We start from the raw sequence: 26,372 nt of genomic DNA on the forward strand, positions 1-26,372 counted from the left end.
ATGGGCTGCAGCTCCAGCCCAGGGCTGCTCCATGTGCTTTGGCCTCCTCCAGGCCTCGTCCACTGCTGCACCGTGGGCTCCTTCCTGGCTGTGCGTGGAGGTCTGCCCTGCGCAGTGCCCACGGGCTGCAGGGGGACAGCCTGCTCCACCATGTGGAGCAGAAATGGCTGCAGAGACATTGAATGCCTTCCTCACCACTGTCTTCAACGTGGATGATGAGCTCTGGGAAACCCAGAGACATGAGTTGGAGGACTGTGACTGTGATAAGAATAAACCCCCGGACAACCCCAAACGTGTGTAGGGTTTGCTGCTGCAGCTGGATGCATGCAAGTCTACGAGACCCGCACGGGTTCATCCCGTGGAACTGCAAGGAGCTCCATAGGACTCCATTTCAGGGCCAGTTGTCTTTCACGTTTTCCGCACTTGGTTGGATACAGGAATTGAAAGTATAGGAGACAACTCTGTGAATGACACTGAGCCGGGAGGAACTGTTGATTCCCTGAGGGTGCGCAGGCCTTGCAGAGAGATCTGGACAAACTGAGGGGGTGCTTTTATAATTTCTTTGGGGAGCCCAGGTGTCTGATCATGCATCTTTGAATCATGGCTGGCGATCAGTTTCCTTTTATAGATTCCTTCCAATTGTTTTTTTTAGCCCTAACCTGCATTGTTTCTGCTGGAGCCCTCGGGTACACATAAGATGTTCAGGTAGCACATGCTGCCAGCGCGGATCCGGGTCTCGTTACTCAGCCAAGCCAATTGAATGCTGTGAAGCACACCTTCCAAAATACGGATTAAAGGAACCTCGGCTCTGACAACACCACACAAGCACAAGATTTTGTTTGCTTTTGATTTAATAGCATATCTTTCTCTTTTAGTAACACTTCCGGTGATGCATGAATAAACAGAAGCAATCTATTAAAAAATGTCCGATGCAAACAAAATTCTCCCCGGGAGGATACTGTGGAAGACCGTGCTGAAGTCTAGGTAGACTACCTCAGCAGCCTTTCCCTCATCTACCCATCCGGTCACACGGTCATAGAAGGAGATGATGTTGGGCAAGCACAACCTGCCTTTCATGAGCCCGTGCTGGCCGGGCCCGATCCCCTGGATGTCATGCACGTGCCGTGTGATGTGTACGGAGATGATTTGCTCCGTAACTTTCCCTGGTACCGAGGTCAGGGAAGAGACAGGAGAGAGGAGAGTGGAGGAGTGCAGTGATGCGGCTGTGCTTGTGACAGCAGCAGACGCGTCACAGCGGGGGGGCGGGGCGTTGTCAGGAGGCTGTCAGAGTAGAGGCAGCGCTGCGGCACTTTGGCCTAGGCCTTCGGTGAGTGCGGTACGCACCTGCTAGCGGCTATGGCTCGGGTGGCTCGGGTGGTCTTCATCACCCTGGCGTTGATCGGAATCGTCCCTTTGGTAATTCTGCTCGTAAATGGCGATGTGCATGAGCACATTCAGCTGTATACGGAGCAGCCGAGTCCGGACATGGCTCAGCCACTGCACGGCACGGAGCAGGGGAGCCAGGGGCCGAGCTGGGAGGCCAAGGGAGCCCTGCTCCTTGATGCCCTGCTGCAGTGGCGGCTCTGGGTCTTGCCCGGAGTCCTTATCCTGTTCTTTGGCTTCCTGTGCTGCGTCAGGAAAACCAACTACTTGCCAGAGAGCAGAAGCAAGTTTGGGGTCTGTGTTGCAACCCTTGCCGTCTTCCTTACGCTCCTCTTCCTCAAGATAGCGCAACGTACGCTGGCCGCTGGCGACAGCGACCAGCAAAGTTCCAGCAGCGAGGAGGAGGAGGAGGAGGAGGAGGAGGAGGACGAGGAAGAGGAAGAGGAAGAGGACAGTGACTTGGACGAGACACGCGACGTAGGCAGAGTTTGGGCCGACAGCACCCAGTGGCCAGCGCCACACGCGGCCGGCAAGTGCCAGCTGGTGGAGGAGCTGGTGGACGACCTTCTTCGTGCCTGCCGAGGAAAAACGTGCCACAGCTTCGTGCCCCGGCTGCAGCCGGCCATCGGGGTGGCCTGCGTCTGTGAAGGATGGAGTGCCCAGGAAGACAACGTCATCTACCGCCTGCTCGTGCCCATGAGAGCTCCCCCTGGGCACGCCTTCCGTGTGGAGCTGGGCAACCCAAAGGGGGCATCAAAAAGGAAGTCCTGTCTGCGTGTGGAGCTGGAGTGCATGTGTGCGAGGGAGCGGCTGCTGGGGGACATGCTCTGCTTTCTCCACCACACTCGGAGGGAGCTGAGAGAAAACCAGGAAGCCAGCCTCCTCAACACCTTGTGCAGGGCCTCCTACCTGGACGTGCAGAAAACCACGCGCTGGTTCCAGCAGCGGGTGAAAGCAGCCTGGAAATGTCTGCCTCAGTCGCGTGACTGGGGCCTGGAGCTGGTGCCCTCCGACCACTCCTGCAAGATCAAGCTGACCCCCCCCTCCAAGAGCACCTTCACCATCGAGATGACTCTTGGGGTGCAGCTTGATGAATCGGGCACGTTCCTGAGCTTTGACTAGGCTCAGACTATGCTTCCGTCTTCTTCTCTGTTTCTGTCTTTCCAAGTATGTCCTTCTCTCTCTTAAATAAAACTAATAGTAGTATTAACCATACCAGCGCTCCTCTCGTTCTTCCCGCTGAGCACCGATGCTGAGCACGTAGGGATGTGCTGTGAGAAGAGAGGAGCACACAAAAGCGTGGCACTGACCTGTACCATGCAGGACTTAAGCTCTTCTGCCTACGCAGGTAAACCCACTATGAGGGGACCTGCTGAAAACTCAATTATCCCAGTTCCTGCATCATCACAGAGCATCGCCGTGTCTTATTCAAGCCGCCGGACCTTCCTCTGTGCTTGGCGTAAGGCAGATGGCTGTGTCAGCATCAGGGAAGGGAGATCTGGTACCTCAGCAAGCAGGGAGAAAATATGATCAAACAGCTTGTGGGTTGAGACAGGGACAGGGACATCTCTCACCAGCTACCATCCCAGCTTTTGGAAGACAAAGTCAATTTATTGCCAGTTAATGACAGGGTTGAACAGTGAAAACAAAGCAAATCTAAAAAAAAACCCACTTTTCTCCTACAACCTCTACTCTCAAGGCTCAACTTTACGCCTGAAACTTCAACCACCTCCCCGCAAGATGAGCAGGAGGGACAGGGGATGGGGCTGTGGTCAGTCCTTAATGTTTCGTCTCTGCTGCTCCTCCGTGGCCACTGTCTTCCCCCATGAAGGATGCTGCTGAATCCAGAACTGATCCTGTCTGAGCTTCCCACAGGCTGCAGCGCTCCAAGCCCTGCCCCAGCACGGCTTTGAACCGTGAGGTGTATCTGTCAGGCACTGCTCCACCCAGGTCCCCGTGGCTGGCAGCTCCCCCTGGCCTCCGCCCCCACTGCGGGCTGCTCTCCGTGGGCTGCAGCTCCAGCCCAGGGCTGCTCCATGTGCTTTGGCCTCCTCCAGGCCTCGTCCACTGCTGCACCGTGGGCTCCTTCCTGGCTGTGCGTGGAGGTCTGCCCTGCGCAGTGCCCACGGGCTGCAGGGGGACAGCCTGCTCCACCATGTGGAGCAGAAATGGCTGCAGAGACATTGAATGCCTTCCTCACCACTGTCTTCAACGTGGATGATGAGCTCTGGGAAACCCAGAGACATGAGTTGGAGGACTGTGACTGTGATAAGAATAAACCCCCGGACAACCCCAAACGTGTGTAGGGTTTGCTGCTGCAGCTGGATGCATGCAAGTCTACGAGACCCGCACGGGTTCATCCCGTGGAACTGCAAGGAGCTCCATAGGACTCCATTTCAGGGCCAGTTGTCTTTCACGTTTTCCGCACTTGGTTGGATACAGGAATTGAAAGTATAGGAGACAACTCTGTGAATGACACTGAGCCGGGAGGAACTGTTGATTCCCTGAGGGTGCGCAGGCCTTGCAGAGAGATCTGGACAAACTGAGGGGGTGCTTTTATAATTTCTTTGGGGAGCCCAGGTGTCTGATCATGCATCTTTGAATCATGGCTGGCGATCAGTTTCCTTTTATAGATTCCTTCCAATTGTTTTTTTAGCCCTAACCTGCATTGTTTCTGCTGGAGCCCTCGGGTACACATAAGATGTTCAGGTAGCACATGCTGCCAGCGCGGATCCGGGTCTCGTTACTCAGCCAAGCCAATTGAATGCTGTGAAGCACACCTTCCAAAATACGGATTAAAGGAACCTCGGCTCTGACAACACCACACAAGCACAAGATTTTGTTTGCTTTTGATTTAATAGCATATCTTTCTCTTTTAGTAACACTTCCGGTGATGCATGAATAAACAGAAGCAATCTATTAAAAAATGTCCGATGCAAACAAAATTCTCCCCGGGAGGATACTGTGGAAGACCGTGCTGAAGTCTAGGTAGACTACCTCAGCAGCCTTTCCCTCATCTACCCATCCGGTCACACGGTCATAGAAGGAGATGATGTTGGGCAAGCACAACCTGCCTTTCATGAGCCCGTGCTGGCCGGGCCCGATCCCCTGGATGTCATGCACGTGCCGTGTGATGTGTACGGAGATGATTTGCTCCGTAACTTTCCCTGGTACCGAGGTCAGGGAAGAGACAGGAGAGAGGAGAGTGGAGGAGTGCAGTGATGCGGCTGTGCTTGTGACAGCAGCAGACGCGTCACAGCGGGGGGGCGGGGCGTTGTCAGGAGGCTGTCAGAGTAGAGGCAGCGCTGCGGCACTTTGGCCTAGGCCTTCGGTGAGTGCGGTACGCACCTGCTAGCGGCTATGGCTCGGGTGGCTCGGGTGGTCTTCATCACCCTGGCGTTGATCGGAATCGTCCCTTTGGTAATTCTGCTCGTAAATGGCGATGTGCATGAGCACATTCAGCTGTATACGGAGCAGCCGAGTCCGGACATGGCTCAGCCACTGCACGGCACGGAGCAGGGGAGCCAGGGGCCGAGCTGGGAGGCCAAGGGAGCCCTGCTCCTTGATGCCCTGCTGCAGTGGCGGCTCTGGGTCTTGCCCGGAGTCCTTATCCTGTTCTTTGGCTTCCTGTGCTGCGTCAGGAAAACCAACTACTTGCCAGAGAGCAGAAGCAAGTTTGGGGTCTGTGTTGCAACCCTTGCCGTCTTCCTTACGCTCCTCTTCCTCAAGATAGCGCAACGTACGCTGGCCGCTGGCGACAGCGACCAGCAAAGTTCCAGCAGCGAGGAGGAGGAGGAGGAGGAGGAGGAGGAGGACGAGGAAGAGGAAGAGGAAGAGGACAGTGACTTGGACGAGACACGCGACGTAGGCAGAGTTTGGGCCGACAGCACCCAGTGGCCAGCGCCACACGCGGCCGGCAAGTGCCAGCTGGTGGAGGAGCTGGTGGACGACCTTCTTCGTGCCTGCCGAGGAAAAACGTGCCACAGCTTCGTGCCCCGGCTGCAGCCGGCCATCGGGGTGGCCTGCGTCTGTGAAGGATGGAGTGCCCAGGAAGACAACGTCATCTACCGCCTGCTCGTGCCCATGAGAGCTCCCCCTGGGCACGCCTTCCGTGTGGAGCTGGGCAACCCAAAGGGGGCATCAAAAAGGAAGTCCTGTCTGCGTGTGGAGCTGGAGTGCATGTGTGCGAGGGAGCGGCTGCTGGGGGACATGCTCTGCTTTCTCCACCACACTCGGAGGGAGCTGAGAGAAAACCAGGAAGCCAGCCTCCTCAACACCTTGTGCAGGGCCTCCTACCTGGACGTGCAGAAAACCACGCGCTGGTTCCAGCAGCGGGTGAAAGCAGCCTGGAAATGTCTGCCTCAGTCGCGTGACTGGGGCCTGGAGCTGGTGCCCTCCGACCACTCCTGCAAGATCAAGCTGACCCCCCCCTCCAAGAGCACCTTCACCATCGAGATGACTCTTGGGGTGCAGCTTGATGAATCGGGCACGTTCCTGAGCTTTGACTAGGCTCAGACTATGCTTCCGTCTTCTTCTCTGTTTCTGTCTTTCCAAGTATGTCCTTCTCTCTCTTAAATAAAACTAATAGTAGTATTAACCATACCAGCGCTCCTCTCGTTCTTCCCGCTGAGCACCGATGCTGAGCACGTAGGGATGTGCTGTGAGAAGAGAGGAGCACACAAAAGCGTGGCACTGACCTGTACCATGCAGGACTTAAGCTCTTCTGCCTACGCAGGTAAACCCACTATGAGGGGACCTGCTGAAAACTCAATTATCCCAGTTCCTGCATCATCACAGAGCATCGCCGTGTCTTATTCAAGCCGCCGGACCTTCCTCTGTGCTTGGCGTAAGGCAGATGGCTGTGTCAGCATCAGGGAAGGGAGATCTGGTACCTCAGCAAGCAGGGAGAAAATATGATCAAACAGCTTGTGGGTTGAGACAGGGACAGGGACATCTCTCACCAGCTACCATCCCAGCTTTTGGAAGACAAAGTCAATTTATTGCCAGTTAATGACAGGGTTGAACAGTGAAAACAAAGCAAATCTAAAAAAAACCCACTTTTCTCCTACAACCTCTACTCTCAAGGCTCAACTTTACGCCTGAAACTTCAACCACCTCCCCGCAAGATGAGCAGGAGGGACAGGGGATGGGGCTGTGGTCAGTCCTTAATGTTTCGTCTCTGCTGCTCCTCCGTGGCCACTGTCTTCCCCCATGAAGGATGCTGCTGAATCCAGAACTGATCCTGTCTGAGCTTCCCACAGGCTGCAGCGCTCCAAGCCCTGCCCCAGCACGGCTTTGAACCGTGAGGTGTATCTGTCAGGCACTGCTCCACCCAGGTCCCCGTGGCTGGCAGCTCCCCCTGGCCTCCGCCCCCACTGCGGGCTGCTCTCCGTGGGCTGCAGCTCCAGCCCAGGGCTGCTCCATGTGCTTTGGCCTCCTCCAGGCCTCGTCCACTGCTGCACCGTGGGCTCCTTCCTGGCTGTGCGTGGAGGTCTGCCCTGCGCAGTGCCCACGGGCTGCAGGGGGACAGCCTGCTCCACCATGTGGAGCAGAAATGGCTGCAGAGACATTGAATGCCTTCCTCACCACTGTCTTCAACGTGGATGATGAGCTCTGGGAAACCCAGAGACATGAGTTGGAGGACTGTGACTGTGATAAGAATAAACCCCCGGACAACCCCAAACGTGTGTAGGGTTTGCTGCTGCAGCTGGATGCATGCAAGTCTACGAGACCCGCACGGGTTCATCCCGTGGAACTGCAAGGAGCTCCATAGGACTCCATTTCAGGGCCAGTTGTCTTTCACGTTTTCCGCACTTGGTTGGATACAGGAATTGAAAGTATAGGAGACAACTCTGTGAATGACACTGAGCCGGGAGGAACTGTTGATTCCCTGAGGGTGCGCAGGCCTTGCAGAGAGATCTGGACAAACTGAGGGGGTGCTTTTATAATTTCTTTGGGGAGCCCAGGTGTCTGATCATGCATCTTTGAATCATGGCTGGCGATCAGTTTCCTTTTATAGATTCCTTCCAATTGTTTTTTTAGCCCTAACCTGCATTGTTTCTGCTGGAGCCCTCGGGTACACATAAGATGTTCAGGTAGCACATGCTGCCAGCGCGGATCCGGGTCTCGTTACTCAGCCAAGCCAATTGAATGCTGTGAAGCACACCTTCCAAAATACGGATTAAAGGAACCTCGGCTCTGACAACACCACACAAGCACAAGATTTTGTTTGCTTTTGATTTAATAGCATATCTTTCTCTTTTAGTAACACTTCCGGTGATGCATGAATAAACAGAAGCAATCTATTAAAAAATGTCCGATGCAAACAAAATTCTCCCCGGGAGGATACTGTGGAAGACCGTGCTGAAGTCTAGGTAGACTACCTAGAGACTTAGAGAGGTGGAGGGTTGTGTTTTTCTTCTTTTATTTTGATCCCCCTTCCCAGCCACCTAAGAGCACAGAATTAGAGGCGTTAAGAGGCAGTAATTCTTATCTAAATACAGAGTCTAAAACTCCTACATTATTTTGGCCCCTTTGAAATATGGTTAATCTCACCAACCTATGCTTCCGGGGCTGCTGCAGACCTCCTCCTGTTGCCATTCTGGATTCCAACTAAGCCAAAATCACCCACCTGGCTGTTAGAAAATCTGATTTTCTTCCCACCTGCCCGGGTATCCTCAACACAAAGCACCTGATGAAGTGCTGAACATGCTGACCCTAACTAGATTGATGTCAGGATGCAAAATGATTTGTGCAGAGCCAAGGTTTTATCCCTGCTGTGAAATGAATAGGATTTGGAGATTGAGTAAATGAGGAAGGAAAATTTCATCATTTTCTCCATCACTCATAAATGGATTCATACTACATGTAAGTCTTTGAATGATATCACTCTTCATCAATTTTCAGTTTGAAATGTTCAGTCTGATACTACTGTTCAAAGGCTAATGTTTTAGGTGAGATCAGTAACAGCATTTTGGAAACTAGGGCACATTTTCATCTAAAAAGAAAATCCTAATTTTACTGTGATTTTTATTTTATACAATTTTCTGATTTTGCTTTGTTGATTTAGAGACATTGATAAATTGTGTATTCAGTTTAAAAATATCGTATATGCTGAACCGTATTCCTTGAAGTCCTCATCTATTACTGAATTTAGTGTCTATGCAGATTAGATGAGCTATTATAAATGTATAGGGTGACCAGGAGGTGACTCTTGTCTTATGTTGGATGGGTCAAAGCCTCTATACCTCTACCTCACAGCATTATGTTAATTGAAGTACTTTCTTTCTTTTCTCCCTTCCTGCTGCAGATAAATTTGGATTTTCTATGCACATCTCTGAAGAATGAAAACTCCTCTTCTTAATAACTTTTTCTTTTTTCAATGAGCACTCAACCAAAAAGAGTTGAAAACCTTCATTCTTAATGAATAATATATTGTTTTTCTGGCCATTCTTGGGGAACTTCCTGAAGTGGGAGTATCTAGCGTAAAGTGGAAAAGCAGTACCTTGGCACACCTTAATCTTCAAGATCTAATAATGATAATCTTGGGCCTTTATACTATCTGTGTTAGAGGAGGAGTGTTGGGCCAAGTGAGTCTTCTCCTGTACCTACCACCATATGGAAATGCTTTTCACAAAAGTGTTCCTTGAGGGTTTAGAAAGCAGAGGAAATGATTTTCATGATTGTTTTAAGACTTCATAAGGATCCGGATAAATTCCTTGCTTCACCCACAACTGACAGCTATTTTAAGAGATCGTACTGACTGGAAATTCAAATTTTCTGTTGAATATCAACGTCATCCTTATTTAACTCTGGAAAGTGGGGTTAAAGAACAGGCTATAGTTAAAGTCTGTGGCAACTAAAAGCATTATTGCCTGAGATGCTGTTGTGAAGAGCTGAGGGTTTCTAGGCACACAGCCAGTGCTTCTTCCCCCTTATTTAACAAACTGAACTCTAGAGATGTTAATAATTTCAAGTGGCAGATTATAGTATGCATTGGTGGTGAGGATATTAGGTGAGTCTGTTTTAAGTAGTTTTGGAGGGTGTTTTATTCTTCCTAACATTTTTCAGGTTCAAATTTAAATTCCCAGAGTTCTAATCCAGAAGGGACTACTACATCAATTTGATTGAACTCCTGTTTGCCACAGGCCATTACGCTTAACACAGTTAATTGCATGCTGAGCCTAGCAACTTGTGTTGTCCTGAAGCATAATTTCCAGAGAGGTATGAACTTGTGACTTGAGGTTATCGCACTGTTTCTCTCGGTGGTCTATTCTGATATTTAACATGATATACTTTCAAGTACATGGATCTAGTTGCTTTGTATTTGTTTTAATTGCCAGATATTGTTTCTTTTATGTCATTGTTAACTGGATTAAATAATCCTTAATGTTAAGTTTCTTTAATTGTCTACTTTTAAGTTTTAGCAGAGATAAGCATGTTGATCTCTTTAATTGCCTTGCAATCTGGTACTTCCAATAACTCTACAGTAATTTCATGTCTCTCAAAACTTTCTCTGTTTTCAACATATTTTAAGCCTTTTCTTTACTCTCAAAGGACTTTGTCAAGAGTGCAGATCACCACGTGTGGTATAATCTACAAATGTTATCACTGGTGATCACGTTTAAACCAATCCATTGGTAATCAAGTTTAATAGATTCAGCCTAGAAACAAGTCCTAAAAATTCCCAAGCTGTTCAGGAGTGATTAATTGCTGATGTTCTTTTTGGCACTTGAGAAAGTAGACAGGTTTGAATCCATTTAACATGTGCTTTGTTGCTATGCGCTTTTAATTGGGAGTTGTGCAGTGCAAGGTCAGAAATGTAACAAAAGCCTGATTTTTACAGATCAGTTACTTTTAGTGACCAAACTTGTTATTTTATTAAAGATGACATTGTGATTATTGGGCACCACTTGTTTTTCACAAGATAATATTCTTTAAAAACATGACTTCGTTAGTTCAAATCCTCAGTTCAAACTCTTGTTACATTTTCCATTGTTTTGTCTTGAATTGATTTATCTGGCTTACTATTATCTGTATTACCTTGTGAGTCTTTCTGAGACTCACTTCTTTTCCTTGAAATACCCCTGTTTTTATTCAATTTTTATAAATAGTAGTAAGCCAGAGATCACCTCAGATAAAGCTTCTAGGATTTTGAGTGAAAGTTATCATCAGTCCTGGAGTAAAACTTTTTAAAATGTCTAATTCCCTACTGGATATTGTCTAATGACATCGCTCTCAGTTACTAATGGACTAGAAAGTACTTCATCGCCTTCAAAGGATATGATTATGTCATCCTAGTTCCTTCTAAATAGAGAACTGTAATATCTGCTAAATGTCTCTGTCCCAGTGCTTATTGGAACTAAATAGATGTCGTGCAAGATGGAGCTGATCTGTCAGTTCTGAGCTAATTTTGCACTTAACTAATTTTAGGTGCCTCACAGTCTAGAATTCCCATTAATGAGTGGTTTTACAAGAGCTGTTTGACCTATGTTGCATTTGCTTGTTTTAAGCATGTACTGCTCCCCTTGCCTTTAACGTCTTCTAAGCAAAATGACCATTTCTCCACCCTCCAAAATTACAGACAACACTTTACAGGCAGGTTCTTTTGCCTAAGGATTTTCAATGCTACTAAAACATCACATGGAAGAGGCAAATTCTCAGCAGTGTTATTTAGTCACTGGAAGAGTAAAATAATTTCTTCATTGTGTTCTGTTTTCACTTCTTACAGGTTTGCGCAACAGCACATTGCTGTGTAGATGGAAGAGCCGCAGGCTGATGAGCAGTGTTTCCTGTCTCAGAGGAATGGTTTGTTAGCTTGTGAGATGAGTCTGCAGTTTGCACAAGTGCCGCATGGGGAACAATTCTAACACTGCCAAGTCTTATTTTTAGTCCATAGCAGACAGCTGAGACTGCTCAATAATTATCTAAGCTGATTTCTTACCCACTTGATTCAAAAGGAAATGGCAGCTGAAAATTCAGGGCCTGCAGCCCTCCAGCTTTCATTGTAAGGGTCCCAGGAGTGGAATTAGTTTGGGGTTTGCCACCACTGGCACTTACTCCACACAGACTGCCCGTGGGTGACCAAGCATGGTGACACCTGTGTGACCAAATCCACCTCCATGGCCAGAGAGGGACTTGCAGTTACTGCATTTCTGTGGAAATTAGATGGACTCCTTTTGTCTGTGAAACATCTTTCAGTGATCCTAGAGCAGCTGTGACAATCTAATAGCAAACAAAGGACTTCAGAACTCAATTGTACAAATGGAGCTTTGAGGAGAATGATAAATGACCTAAATTAAGCCACTGTTTTTAAGTACCTAATTTAAGCCTTGTCCATGATGCATACTCTCCTCAAGCCTTCTTGTACCTGTTGCTGTTGGAAAATAACTAGTATTTGACTGTTGTTTGTGTTCTCAATAATTCGTTTTTCAAATGCCACCTGAAGTATTGGCATAAAGAAATCAGTATGTCGGTTTTTTGGTTCCCCTTTGGCCTTCCATGTCCTTGTGTGTAGCTCAGTAGCTCAGGGAATAACTTGTATTTTGGTGAAAAATCTCTAACTTGGCTTAGGATACCTTTGATAAAAAGGGATTTCTATGTTTATGTCTCTAAAATTATGTTTGGATTCCCTGTATTTCAAATTAGCAAGCAGTGGTTTACCGATTTTCTTAGATTATGAATTTGGAAGGTAGTAGATTGTTTTAATAGATTACTTGGATTCAGTTTCCTTTGTTCCAGCACTTCTAACTGCGGCATTGTTCTCACATGTTTTCTGCTTGACAAACCAGTAGGAGACTAAGGGGTTATACACTGCACTATGGTATCTTATATGTGTTTTTAAGAGGAATGGGACACTGGTATTGATTGCTACAGTGCCTACAGTAAAAATATTAAACTAAAAAATATATATTTCAATTTCTTTGTGTGCTATGAAAAAAGATATGTGGTATGGCACTTAGAGATTTAGAAAGGTAGAAACTAGCAATTAATAACAGAACCTGGGAACTCTTAGATGGGCTTTGTCAGGTAACTCAAAGGGTTTCTATCATTATCATGAATCCAGCCAAATAGATTTCTCCAAAGTATTTCTTCAATGCTAGCACAATGATGACAAATCATATTGCATAGAAGAGAAATCCCTTAATTTATCATTCTGTGTATTGGCTTCATGTTTTGAAATTTGTAAATACTGGACAACACCACAAGCTAGATTTGAGAGACATCCTGGTGTGTGTGTGTGTGTGTGTGTGTGTGTGTGTGTGTGTGGAAGGTCATCATTCTGTAAAAAGGAGGGCAACATTTCTGCAGAAGGCTTTCTTATGGGAAAATCCTCTATTTTGCTGGTTTCTGGCTGAAAAATAATCCTGTGATTTTAATCATTTTTAGGACATTTTGACACTTCCTGTTCTACTGATAAGACAGGGCTCAGTTTTTCAATGCACTTAACTGTGTGTTAAAGTCCTGTTGAAGCCAACTGAGGTTTATGTTCAGAAATAAGGCTGTGCTTCAGTGCCTGCCAGAGACATCAGGAATTGACAATTCCCACTTGTTAGCATTTTAGGATGAGAATTTTCTATTTTATTCATAAGGACAGCAGGATCCAATCTGCTGCCTTGATATTGTTAATGCCTGTTTTTTCACTGTACGGAAGTGGGATACCAAATTTTCATGCTTGAGCACATAGAGCAGCACCAGTATTTGACTCGCACCATATTTTCAATCTAAAAATCTCAAAGCACTTTCAGTAGAGACTCATGTCCTACCATCTTCCTACAGAAGAATAAGATTACCAGGGAGAAGGTGAAATGTCTTGCACACAGATATCCAGAAACCTGTGGCAAAGAAAGAACATGGAAAACGGGTTGATGCCTGTCCTTAATCAAACAGTGAAGAGTTTGTTTGCACTTGCTGGGAATAATTCTGTGTAGCATTTATGGCTAATTTGGACCTTCTATGAGTGAGGTCTTATTCAGTCCAGTGGAGCATTCTTGTATAGTGTGAGCAGGATAGTAATGTACATGTTTTTGGCAAGGTGGAAAAGGTATTGCCTCTTTCCCACTCTGTCACAACAGTGTACCACTGACAAGACTAGTTTGGCACAGTTTAGTCTCATCTTCACAGCTGTCTGTTGCAGCTTTTTTGAAACTCAGAGGGAAAGAGCAGCCTAGACCAGGCTAGGGAAGACAACTAGGATTAAAACTGACTTGGAAAAATGGGACAGTTTTAATCAGCCTCAGGAGATTGCTCCATTCAGCCAGATATCTGCAGAAACACGTCATCAAAAAGGAGGCTGCTCTAGTTGAATAGAAACTAGGGAGAAGGATAGAGTACTTTTACTAGGGGCAATTCTGGATTTTGCTAAACTGTAGATGAAAGAGTGCTTTACTCCTTCACTTTGTATTTTACTGTCCACCACTTGATAAATACTGTTGTCTACTCCTTTACTGGAATCTTTCTCTCGCTTTTGACAGCTCTGGTTTGCAGCCATCAGGTTCAAAAATTGGTAATGCTCTGGATTCTAGAGCTGTGTTATTACTTAATGATCTATTTTTGAGGGTTTTTTTTTTGCTTTGTTTTGTTTTGAATGGATGTTGGTAAAGTGCTGATCCTTAGGTTGTGCTCAAATTGAGCTTGAAAACATGGCTACTAAAGGCTTCAGCCCAAGTGAAAAGAGAAGCCAGAACTATAACTTTTGAAAATCAATTTCAATAGAAATATTTTAAAATAATTTCTTCTATTACCTTGTTAATAGCTGTATCTTACCTTCTTCTCTTTCCTGAATACCATGTCAGTGAAGTAAAAGATTAAAATTTGGGGCAATAAAAGAAAAATATGAGGTTATGAAATGAATTCCATTTTTCCAGTTCTCTTTACCAGGTGACATTGTGTGAATCCACATCGTGTTCCTCAAGCACTGAGGTTATTTGTTGACATCCCATTGCTGGGCTGGCTAGGCTGATGGGAGTATAAAAGTGACGTGGAAGATAAAACTTAAATTCAAGTGCTGGACTACTTTTCCCTTTCTCCTGAGGCTCTAAATCTCACAGGGGTTTTCAATGGTTTCTTAAGTTCTGAGTTGAAGTAAAAGGTAAAAAGAAAATAATTTTTGTAAAATAAAAGTTAAGATTTCCATTTGTCATTTTGATTCCAGAGGGTAAAATGTCAAATGTTGTAAGCTTACCGCAGTGGCTTTGATTCTTGCCAGAGATCCAACGAAACTGTGCCATTTTAAAAATCAAACTGGTTGGGAATGTCTGTGCAAAGCAAATGTCAAATTTGTATGCTGGAGTATTCATGATTCATATTTCTGGTTTTATAAACAAGAATTTGAGCCAACAGTTCACAAGTATCAGCCTGATGGAGAGCAGAAACACTGCTGTTTACTTATCCAACTAATGTGAACTAATCGATACACCTCAACAAGTGTATACTTGAGGAAAGAATTCACACTTTGTTTGTAAAGTTGAAAGAATTAATTGAGCAATTTCTGATAATGAAAACATTATAGGAAATTGTAGTTTGATTATGGAGCAGGAAGTGAAGCAAAATGCACTGGTTGCCATTCTCTTCATGAATTAGTGCCTCTTGCAATGCATTCTGTTGTGAGAGGTCTAACACGTGTAGCGTGTAACACAGTTATCACTGTTATGCACAGCTCCTATATAACACCCATCTACTGTTAGAGAGGTCTTTAGAGGGAATGAATCAATAGTCAGTAGTTAAAATTCCTTGAGTAATTCATCAAATTCTTTTCTTCTAGTATTAAAAATGTGCCATTTCCCAAATAGATCCCTTAAAAACTCCAATTTCTATGGATTTTATTTGTATATAGGAATAATCCTTTATCTCTTGTCCTCCCATTGTCCTTCTTCCTTCTTTTCCTTCCTCCTTTGCGCTTACTTTTCTAATCTCTGTTAATCATATAATAGAAACAAATCTAAATAAACATCATAGCTACTTGAAGTGTTTTATCAAGACTATCCAGCAGAGCAGACACAGTTGTACCTCGTGGCACCTTCCATTTTTACGGGGCCTCTTTGGTTCCCAAAAGAAGGTGGAGGTATATATGAAGTGCTGAATGTATCTCTGTGGCTTGGTCGCTATTCAGTACTACTCATGGAAAAGACCTACCAAATTTCTAACAATTTCCTACCGTGTTTTAAGATTTCTCTAGAAAAAATAATTGAACATGTCAATTTAGTCATGCACTTTAACACCTTGTCAAAATTATCTGGATATCTCGATAGCTCCAGGTTTGATTTTGCATGGGACTTGTTGGATTTATTTATTTATTTTTATTGTTGTTTGTTCATGCAGTATGTTGGTTTTTAAAGATGAATTAATGTGATCCATTTTTTAGTTCACAGAAAAAATTGCATATCATATTTTTTGTAGGGCAAAACGTTCAGGAACAATTTCTTCCATTGATACTATGTAATCATGTGGCACCTCTTTGCAGTAATTGTCATAAACCCTGTTCTCATTCACTGACATGTAGCATTCCTGATAGAAACTCAATTTCCCTGGTTCCTAGCCAGGAACTTCTTATCACTTTTTAAGTTGGAAGCTGTTGCAGGAGAAGAATTAATGGGAAAAACAAAACAAAACAAAACAAAAAAACAACCAAAAAAACCAGGCAGGTTGCTTTATATATAGCACTATGAATTAAAGCCTTCAAAGCTCATAAATCAAGATTAGCAGTCAATGGTTTTTAAATGGGAGTTTGATTTTAGTTCTTATCTTGATTAAAGTAATTCATGTGAACATTTTTAAGTTTTCCTCGAGCAACAGCAGAGCTGGAGATCCCCAGCAGGAGCTGGCACCAGGGACAATTCTGTAAACTCTGTCCTGATGGAAGCCTCTTTTGTGGCCAGAGGAACTGGAGGTCTGAGAGCTATCCTGGGTTCTGCATTTCAAATTAGAGCACTGGAAACCCTATAAATAAAACAGAACATCTTTACAGAGGCAGGCATTTTCTGTCCTCAGTCTGCAACCCAGACACAGCATCCACTGTTGTTTTTTCTTTTCCTCACAGCTTTTTAGAGGAAAGGGAAGGTGATGCCGTGAATGTATCTGCATGTCCCCTTTTATGATACAGTTGGGAGCCCTTCCAGGTTAGGACTATATCCAGATCCCAGGAATGTACATAGTTACAACATCTCTGAAAGTTTCTTTCATATGGTTAATTTCAACAGTAAATGGGTAAAGCGATCACATTTACCATTCCAGGATTTATTGGATAGGCAAAAAAACATTGCATCTTTGTCTTAGTTTTGCAGATGACTTCACAGACAGCAGAATTCAGTAGTGCTACCCCTTGTACTTTCTTTCTGAATTCTACATGTCTTCAACTTCAAATTTTACTTCTACTGTTTTTGCATATTATTTCATTCAACATATAAAAATGTATTATTTTTTTCTGTAAACTTCCCATTATAATACTAACTTTAATGACATTCATTTCCTTCAATTGTATTTTAAGTATGCTGTTTGTTTCACTGATATAAATGACTAAGAGATTTTCAAAAAAGAAAATTAACTGCAGATGCTAATTCTCTGTTTTCAATTTTGAAGCAATTTTTCAAAACCTGCCAGAAACTGACATCTGGGAGGAGTCTGGGATGAGACCATCATTACAATACTCAGTGAAACTGCTGTTCCTGAGAAGAAAGTGTCCTCACTTGCATTTTGACGTCAATCATATATCCCCATCTTAAAGGCAAGGTAATTCCTCTGCTCTCATTTCAGCTAGTAGTACATGGGTAGAAAATTTATTCATCAATTTCATACTCAGAAAACATTCAACAGTATCACTAGCCTAACTGCACACCATGTAAGGTCAGGACTTTATCCCATTTCATGTCTGCCTTGACTTTGGAGTGATGTACAAATTTTGCCTGAAGTGCTGAATTGCATGTGCTGGCAGTAGCTGGACAGGTTCTGTGCACTTCACTGTGTACAGAAAGTGCTGTTTGGTTGTTAGGTAAGTACGTGAAGTTTGGATGGACGTGTTCAGCCTCTTCTGGATAGGTTACATAGAAATTTCCTGGAGGTCACATTCTGGTTTGATTTGTTCATTATAAATGCTAAGCTTGATAACACCTTTTTTTAATTTTAAACAAGAAAGAAGAGAAATCACTAATGGAATTCTACCTTTTTTGTGCCGACTGAGTGCTGCCAGAATGCACAGAGTGACAGCAGAAAACTGAGTATAGTTTTTAAAACCAAAGAAAAGTAGTCTTGTATTTCAAAGGAATTCAAGATGGTTACACTTATTAAAAAATCAAAATAAATGCATATGCATATAAATGAGGCAATAAATGAACCAACCAAAAACCTGTAAACTCTGTGCTCTAGTGAGTGGTCTTTGGCAGACCACTGTGTGTGGTACAACTAACAATAACTCTCTGATGCCTTTAACCTGTTGTCAATGTATATGCTTGCCAGATGAATGATATACAATATGAATTTTTATAAACATGCATAAAACATAGTCTTGTATAAAGAAATATTTTCCTGTAACTACTTCCCATAAGAATATGTTTAACGCAGGCTATTTTTTTAATGCCAAATGTTTAAATTAAAATGCTTACCACCAATTAAGTGTTTTCAGTCAGAACACATCTGTATCCTATAACTCCACAGAGTAGGGTGCTGTCCCATATTAAAAGGGATTTACTCCTGATAGCTTTCCCAAGCAGACTTGGAGTTTGAAAAAGATATTTAAAATAAGAGATGAAAATGCAAAAATACTGTACTTCATTGTTTATTTCCAGTGAAGTTATATACAGGAGATTAAGGAAAAGCCTCCTATAATTGCCTAATTTAAAAACATAGAAGCATTACAATAATTAGAATAGCATTAGAAGCATTAAAATAGTTTTCTATTTCCCTCTGCAGATGTTCACTGAGAAATAAAATAATTTTAGGCCATACTGCCATTGCCTCCAGACTTCGTGTCACTGTAGTGCCCATTCCCTATAGGCAAAAAAATAATGATGTGAAATTGCCTCACTTGTGTGCTCAGAGGGCTCCAGCAGCTGCATTCATCTACACACATGTCAATGGCTGGCAGTTGCAGCTGGGCACTTCTCTCTCATTCCTAGCCTGACTGTTCATGCTCAGATGTCTGACTTTGCCTGGGTTGAAGAAATAAGGAGCCTGGAGCACCACAGTGACTTGGTAGGCAGCTCTTTCAGTCGTGTTCGTATACTTGGATAGAGGAGAAAAAGCACCTAAGCACCCTAATTGAGGGCAAATGGCACCTCAAGTCCATAGCCAGGAGCAAGCTTTACTGACAGTACATGCACTTTTTTAGTTAGTGTTGTCAAATGACCATGCATCACCAACCCATATGAAGGTAGTTTACTTGGGGCCCTGGAGACTACTAACTTATGAAATGACAGAATCTTTAGTATGGAAAACCTGCATGTATGGGATGAATGCTTCTGAGTAACTTCCCAACACTGGGAAAAAAAAAAAAAAAAAAAAAAAAAAAGCCCAAACTTATTGCTTCCAGACTTTTTAAATGTAGTTTAAATGAACTGTGTGCCACATCAGTTTACCTGGTCATAAAGAGCTTCTTTTAGACGAGGCGTGGAAGTTCTGACATCTTTGTGACTTTTATATACGTAAATATAAACATAAATAAACATAGATAAACCTACATTTGTACTAATTAGATAAGCTGTTTAGTACCACTGTGTAAGGTTATCAAAAGAAGTCTGAAGTGCAACATGTTCTGTGAAGCTTGAGTTTTTCAACTTGTATGAGCCTAGCTCTGTGTCAGGTAAGTGAGTAGACATTTCCTAAAACAAAGTGAGGCTGCTCTTGACTCTTAATTAGAAAAGATTCTAAAAGAAGCTATCCAGAGTATAAAATATTCATGAAAAGGGATTTAAAATATCATTCACTTCATATTATTTTAGTAGTAAATTAAAGCTCGTCACATCTAAAAATTATAAAGATTAGATTAGCAGAGAAGAAATCAGCCCTATTTCAGCATGCTGAAGCTACAAAATAGTTCTCTCTGGCCCCATTAACAGGTTCAAAAATTGTAACAGGGCTCTCTAGATTTCTATTAAAATAGCATATACAGTATGATTACAATACATTATATCTTTATATAATATTTATTCATTTCCCCCTAGTCTTTTGAACTTTGTAATCCTTTGGTCAATTATTTTCAGAGAAGGAAATTGAAATTTCTTCCATGGCAACTTTGACAAATGTATGGCATATGTATTGTAGAATATTCTCATGGGAGAACTTCAGAAATAAAATTAGTTCCGTCAATATGCCATGAGTTCATCAGCCTAGGCCTTCCTGAATCTTTTGGCATGACAAACATACAAAGGACTCTTTCATCTTCATTCACCTTCATCAACTACCTCTCCCATCGGCCACCCTTCCTCTCTGAGCATGGATTTAATAGAAAAGGTACAGTTTCCCCACCAAAAAAATAAGTAATCTGTGTGTGTATGTAGAAATATATATATGTATATATCACTGTAGGAATAAGGAAGGAATACTAGACCTCTGGATCTCACACATTATGGCTATATCTTTCTTTAGGGTATCTTTTCCTGTCTTGACTCTTAAAACCCAAAAAGTCAGAGAGACCATGCAGTCCAGCGTTCACCGTATTGTCCAAACTGTCACTGCACTGTCACATGCAAACAAATGTCCAGGTGTGGTTGAAGAACCATCAAGTTGGACTTGATAATTGTTATGGAATCCTTCCAATTTGTGATATTCTATGATTCTGTGATATACACACATACACACACACACACAATTTAGAGGAAGAATTACAATCTCACCAGGCAATAGATGTCTTCCATTTAGCAGCAGGCCAAAGATGATGATAAAATCATTAATTCTGTCAATATAAATGCTAAATAGAAATGGGAAATTGGATTCTGTCTTGTGTCACATTTTCTCTGGTAGGAAATTATAGCAGAGAAATTGAATCTGATGAACCTTCTGCTTTTATGGCCCCTCATCAAAGGTACAGCATATAGTCTACAATAAATAGCATGACACCTCTTAATTAAACAATACCATTGTTTAGCCCAGAATATGTGTGTTTTTCACTTGGCCAACGAGCAAGCTACAAGCTCCCATAGGGATCATAAAATAAAGAATAAAATAAAAAGGCCATAAAGTTAACCAAAATCAAATTAACATGCCTGCATTAATTATCTCTGGTATTATAGCACTACAAAGGTTGCTATAGATTGACAGATAATGGAAGTATGCTCATTAGTAAAGTACTGAATGTTTTAATGTTTGAAAAGAGAACATTTATGGCCTTTTGTCTATATATTGTACACACAGTACAATTTTCTAAATTAGTGTCTTTGGTTTGTAAGTTGAATTCATAAAGGCACCATTTCTGGTAGAAAACGACTACATCATAGCTGAGAAAGCCAATTTTAGACATACGTGTACTGTTTGAATTTCACACTGGATGATTGCACGGACTTGCAGAAAGAGTAGCGAGGAGAAGGAGAGGGAGAGAGTGTGTGTGAAGTAAATCAGTCTGATATGATAGTGGGAGATCAGTCACAACAAGAAGAATATTCACAATTTTCCTTGTATATCTGTGATTTAAAAGTACTGCTTCCCTGAACATATAGAATACTTTAGTCATGGACATAATTCAATTTTGACTAAAGACTGCACAAAAAGATTTTTAACTTTTCTGTGTTCTTTGCAGTAACTTTAATGGATTTTTCCTCCTAGCAGGAAGGAAAATGCCAGCCCCTCCACCTCACAGCAGGCCAAGATATTAATAAAGATCTCTTAACATAATCAGTGACATGTTTTTTTAATAAATAAATAAATAAAGCTAAAAAACTTTCTGATAAACTGAATTATTTTGTTCATGCAGTCATATATGATTTCCTTAAAGCTCAGTCAAAAACTGTTTGAGAAAAAGAAATGCTCTTCTTTGTGTCCTTAGGCAGTTGGCACATGCAGTACTTTGTTTTCTTTACACTTAAGTGCTGTGTTTTGCAATGAACAGTTCTGTAAAGTAAGTTACTCTTTTCATTATTACTAATGGAGGCAAGAAAGAAAAGCAAAACTCAGTGCAGAGGCAGGGCACTTTGCAGCACCTCACTGCTGGGTTACAGAAGGAAAAGTAAAAATCTTTCTGTGGTTGCCCGGAGAATAAGTCCCATCTGGCAGCTTCTGCAGAGTCCTCATCACAAGGCAGCAAGCTGCCCGACTCCTGAGTAATTCCAATTGTCTTCTGTTTGTCTCTGAGTGTCCAGTCTTTCAGGTTCTGTGAAATGGCCACACACATCCAGGGCTCTTCAGTGCTGCTTTACCTCTTTCTCTGCACTGCTAAAATCCTACAAGCCCTTCCTAGCATGAGCTTCTAGGAAGCCCCAGTGAGCGAGAAGTAACACGGAGCTGGCCTGCACCAGGTGTGAGGAAGGAAACACCTCAGGGACATGAGGATGTTTGAGGCTGGTTGATAGCATCCAGGGCAGGAATAATCACTGCCAGTGGAGCCAGTCATGATTCTTCTCTTCTGCAGTGGAAGAAACAGGGCAGATAGGAAGGATTTTGTATTCCTTTCCCCCTCGTTTCAAGCCCTGAAAAAACTCCATTCTGAGTACTCTAGACTATCTTCCCATTCTGCTGCTGTTGAACAAAATTTGGTGTTTTACTTAACTTTGAACAGATATGTATGCTCTTATTTCATGTCCAAGTTGCCTTCCAGCTCTTCATAAGAAAGGCAGCCAAATTACTACTCAAGAATTGGCTTTGCAAGAAAAAGATCTGGATTAAAAATCATGCTAAAAGCAGTTGTTTCTTGTAACTCCTAAGTAACACTAAAAGATCTTGTTGAACTCCCAGATGCACAGAGGCATTTTAAATGATGCATGTTTCTTTTACTAGCTAACCTTTTCCGATCTTTCAAGTCATGTTATCTTTAGGAATCAATAAACTACCAGTAAAAGAAACTAAAAAACCACGGAATTCTCTGAAAGACCTTTCTGTGACTATGAGTGCAAATGATGGAAAACTCTCAACTCAAATTACTGTTTGAAATATCATTATTCATAAGGGCAAACAACCCTTTTGCTATGGCCATTAGCCTGAATATGAACAACATTAGAAAGTGCCACAGCTGAAATATGAAACCCATTGAAGACGAAGTGTATGTTATGGCTGTGTTCATATGCAGCATTCCTGAGTGCAGTGTAGCTATCAGGCTGGAATACAGAGCAAGTTCGATTATTATCAAAAAGACAGAACTGATAACTGACCTAGTGTCACAGATATATTTTACTGTGCTTTCATAACTGAGGGATTGTTCCAAAACTCAATGTGTTGCATGAAATATAAATGTGACTAACATTTTGAATTGAAGGGTTTTGTTGTTGTTGTTTGTTTTTTGTTTTTTGTTTTTTTACTGTGTGTAGCATAATAAAACTTGTATAAAAAGACAAAATAGTTTTCACATGGTAAATTTAGATATGAAAGTAAGCTTCTGGGGAGTTCACAGCTTTTATTGGTTCTAGATTTGCATTATACTTTCATCAGTGAATTCTGCAGTAACCCTTGGAAGTCATTATTTTCACTCATATTAGTATTTTTTCCAACCTGTTCTACGAGGTAACTCTAGCAGTGCTTCCTAACCTACCCGGTCACTCTGGGTGTCTTCAACCAAAAATGAGTCTGAAAATTACATACATCAGCAAAGAGGCTTGGGGATACCTATACCTCACCATATATCATATTGACTTCTATATCAGTTTAAACCTGTCAGCTTCAGCACTCCTGCTTGTCTGTACTATGAACTTAGACATAGGCTTTTAATTACATAGCTGTTGTTGCACTTTGTGAGTCTGTAGTTTTCCCTCTTGGGGCTGGGACTCCAAGCATTCAGGAATCCTTTGGAAAACCTTTTGGGTGCTTGACCTAAGGTTGGCATTGGGCATAAAGAGAGGTTTGCATGACTGTTTTGTGCCTTTATGTGTATGAAGGATTAACAGTCCTCATTACACATGCTAAAATTCTCTGATGGAGTGTACTTTTTTTAACTCCCTATGCAACATGCCTAAGCTTGAAGACATATGGGTTTTCTGAAATCTTCAAGGAAAGATGTAGAGCAAGACCACAAGAGTAATGACTTGTAACCTTTAGATGGAGTGCAGGCAGGTATGTTAGAAGTAAACCTTTTAAACTTCTTATCAGAGTTAGCTAAGAATCTTCGAAGACTATTTTCTTTTCATTTACCTACTAACCTCATTGAGAATGCTAATTTGTACTTTCTGGTGTGATTTCACTGAGTTGAATATTCCAGAGCGCCTCTACGCTTTTAGATACCTATTTCAGAGTCAGTGACTGTGGCAAATTATTGGATTTAAAAGTTCAGAATATGCTGGAGAACAAGACTGTAGATTTTAGATTCAACAGCTGCTGAGTAGTATAATGTAGCTCCAGTCAAAAGGTGCAGGACACAGGATAGATACCCTGTATTGGTAAGCCACCCTGCATAAGAAGTTGATCTGACTTTTGTGACTTTGGTCATAATTTCTGTATTAATCTTCAATTTTTATCTGGTTTAAACTAAATCCATGGAAGTCTAATGTTTTGCTAACTGATACCAAATACACAGATTAATGCAGAATAGAAAGATAATATCAGATGGTGTCAGATACTGGACATTTGAATCATAAAAGGTGTATTGTTTGTATGTCTGTGTTTTTCTCTTTGAAACTAGCTATGAAAGTTGAATTTTTTTGCATTTCAACTGAATGGAAGACTGTGTGCAGACTGCTTATATTTTCCTTTTGCATTCTCTTTCAGCAAGCTCATAAATTCTACAAACTACACTCTGTTCCCTTTTCCTTTTCCTTTTTGTTTTGTTTTGTTTTGTTTTGTCTTTTGAAATATTCCCACTAATAACATGATTGTGTTTGCACTGTTCTTTGTTTCTTCTGAGATACCCAAAATTATTTTGCTGCTTGTAGAAATTTAAATGAAAAATACTGCATGTGAAATCATCCATATTATAAATGTAAAGCAGGTCTGAAAATTTGCTAGAAGAGTGGCTAGTATGAGTGTCATCTTGTGTGGGAGGCACGTTGCCCAATCGCTTTCTTTCTGCCTGTCAAAACTACCTTAGCAGTCTGCTCACTGATGCCAAACATAAAGCACAAAGAAATTCAGGCCCACTCGGAGACCACCTCTAGACTGAGAAGAAACATATGCTCCAGAAGCAGCGTTCTTTTTCATTTGTTCAGCCTGGCATAATCCTCACATTCCCAGACTGACTCTTGTCAGGATTTAAAAATGTATATGGGGGCAGCTGGAGTAGTTTCCGTTCCACTTTATTTAAGCTCTACCTCTTAGCCTGCCACAGACTTGGCAGACAAATGCCAACCTTCTTCAACTCCAATAGAGATGACTGAACCAAAACACTGATATTGATTTTAGGATGATTTAGTACCCCTGTGTTGGGAAGAGGTCTATGGATTCTTTTATTCATGTCTCTACAGTAACAATTTAAATTGGCAAGGATATACAGTTCTTCAGACTTCATCTCCAATTCATATTAATAGAATAGCACTTCTTTTTATTAGCTTTATAGCTGTAAATGAATGATTCAGTATGGGCTATGTGCTTTGTTGATGACATCAGACCGTCTGATCCTGTATTAATGGCATACCTTTTTTTCTCTACACAAGAGACTTTCTTGACTTCTTTGCTTTGAAGTATTTAATGTACTTCGGCATCAAGTTTCTTTATCAGTAGTGTAATTGTATTTCAGGGGTGCTCTCTCCAGGAACAAATTTGCACAGATCTATGGCAACAGACCTGCAATTGCCTGTAGGAATAGGAACTGGCAACAACCAGACAGACAGATAGATCCTGAGACCGTGCAAGAGAACTGCTGGTCCAAATCAGCCTTAATACAGATTATCTGTACTTAATGTTTCAGATTTCTTTTTTACTTCACTGGAAGTTTATGTGTGCAAAGAATGCAGGATAGGGATGTACTCATTAGAATATTAATGCATGTATGGCAGCAGTTCAGTTTAACTAAAGGGAATGCTGCAAGACAATTACCAATGTAAACATCCGCATAGTAGCAACATTCAGAAATGATATTGCTATCTACAATTGTATTCAACATAATGGAACAGATTTATTTATGTGAGGAAATGTAGCCTCAGGTTCCTGTCAGGTTGGAATGCAAGCAACAAGACAAATATAAAACCAAATTTCATTTCCATTTGATTGTATTTGTGTTTGTGGACTCTAAGTACATTTAAGAGCACATGAATACAGTTGTAAATCCATCAGCTAGTGAACCCAAAACTAAATAATATCAAGCAGACTGAAAAATATGATAACAAAATCGAACATTGAAACAGATTTTGAGAATGCTGTGATTTCTCTAACAACATTCACCTACCATAGATGCCTAGAGCATGTGTAGATTTAACTTTACTGGTAGAGACAAATACTCCAATATGTGTGGAGTCAAAGGGTTATCCTTCTTAGAGAACACTTATATGCCACATCTTCTGACCTGACTGTAAACCTTAAGATAGTGAATGCATTTTCTCACTCCTTGGTTTCTATAAAAAAGAAATACCTAATTTAGGTTGTCTTTCTTTATTCCCATTTTCCCCTACTTTCTAATATTCAAGACTGAGAAGAACTTGGTCTTTTATATATTCAGAAATTAATTCCCTCAATCAATACTTCTTGTTTTGGGGAATGGATGTACTAATTTTGATTATTTTGAATTTATGCTGTTGAAAGCCTGACTCTTTTTCTTTTATGGTCAGCCTTGGTGTTATAGTTCGACACATACGCCATGCTGTCCGTTCAAAAAGAGTTCAAAACAAAATAAGAATAAAAACATGCAGATGATGACCTTGTCTTCAGATATACGGTCTAAATACATGTGGTTTCTAGCATTAACCTTTGGAATTTATACATCAGCAAGAAAA

At 42.2% G+C, this 26,372-nt stretch overlaps 2 protein-coding genes across 2 annotated transcripts; both read left to right on the forward strand.

Annotated features, from left to right (window-relative positions):
• The first annotated feature begins 3 nt into the window (after window positions 1-3).
• On the forward strand, window positions 4-3,019 carry LOC124417274 (inositol 1,4,5-trisphosphate receptor-interacting protein-like 1). The gene is made up of 2 exons (XM_046901715.1): window positions 4-1,327; window positions 1,726-3,019. The coding sequence occupies exons 1-2, from the start codon at window positions 1,046-1,048 to the stop codon at window positions 2,503-2,505; spliced, it is 1,062 nt and encodes a 353-aa protein (XP_046757671.1). The 5' UTR covers window positions 4-1,045; the 3' UTR covers window positions 2,506-3,019.
• A 63-nt stretch (window positions 3,020-3,082) lies between these two features.
• Window positions 3,083-7,774, forward strand: LOC124417275 (inositol 1,4,5-trisphosphate receptor-interacting protein-like 1). The gene is made up of 2 exons (XM_046901724.1): window positions 3,083-4,714; window positions 5,113-7,774. Exons 1-2 carry the CDS (start codon window positions 4,433-4,435, stop codon window positions 5,890-5,892), a joined length of 1,062 nt encoding a protein of 353 aa, XP_046757680.1. The 5' UTR covers window positions 3,083-4,432; the 3' UTR covers window positions 5,893-7,774.
• The last annotated feature ends 18,598 nt before the right edge of the window (window positions 7,775-26,372 follow it).

This window comes from Gallus gallus, chromosome 1, assembly GCF_016699485.2.
Source record: "Gallus gallus isolate bGalGal1 chromosome 1, bGalGal1.mat.broiler.GRCg7b, whole genome shotgun sequence".
In the NCBI taxonomy this organism is placed as follows: Eukaryota; Metazoa; Chordata; class Aves; order Galliformes; family Phasianidae; genus Gallus; species Gallus gallus.

Excerpts from the sequence above, each read along its gene's own strand:
- LOC124417274 (XM_046901715.1), top strand. The coding sequence starts at position 1,046 with ATGATGTTGGGCAAGCACAACCTGCCTTTCATGAGCCCGTGCTGGCCG. Across the intron at positions 1,328-1,725 it reads CACTTTGGCCTAGGCCTTCG|ATAGCGCAACGTACGCTGGC; the intron begins GTGAGTGCGGTA and ends CTCTTCCTCAAG.
- LOC124417275 (XM_046901724.1), top strand. The coding sequence starts at position 4,433 with ATGATGTTGGGCAAGCACAACCTGCCTTTCATGAGCCCGTGCTGGCCG. Across the intron at positions 4,715-5,112 it reads CACTTTGGCCTAGGCCTTCG|ATAGCGCAACGTACGCTGGC; the intron begins GTGAGTGCGGTA and ends CTCTTCCTCAAG.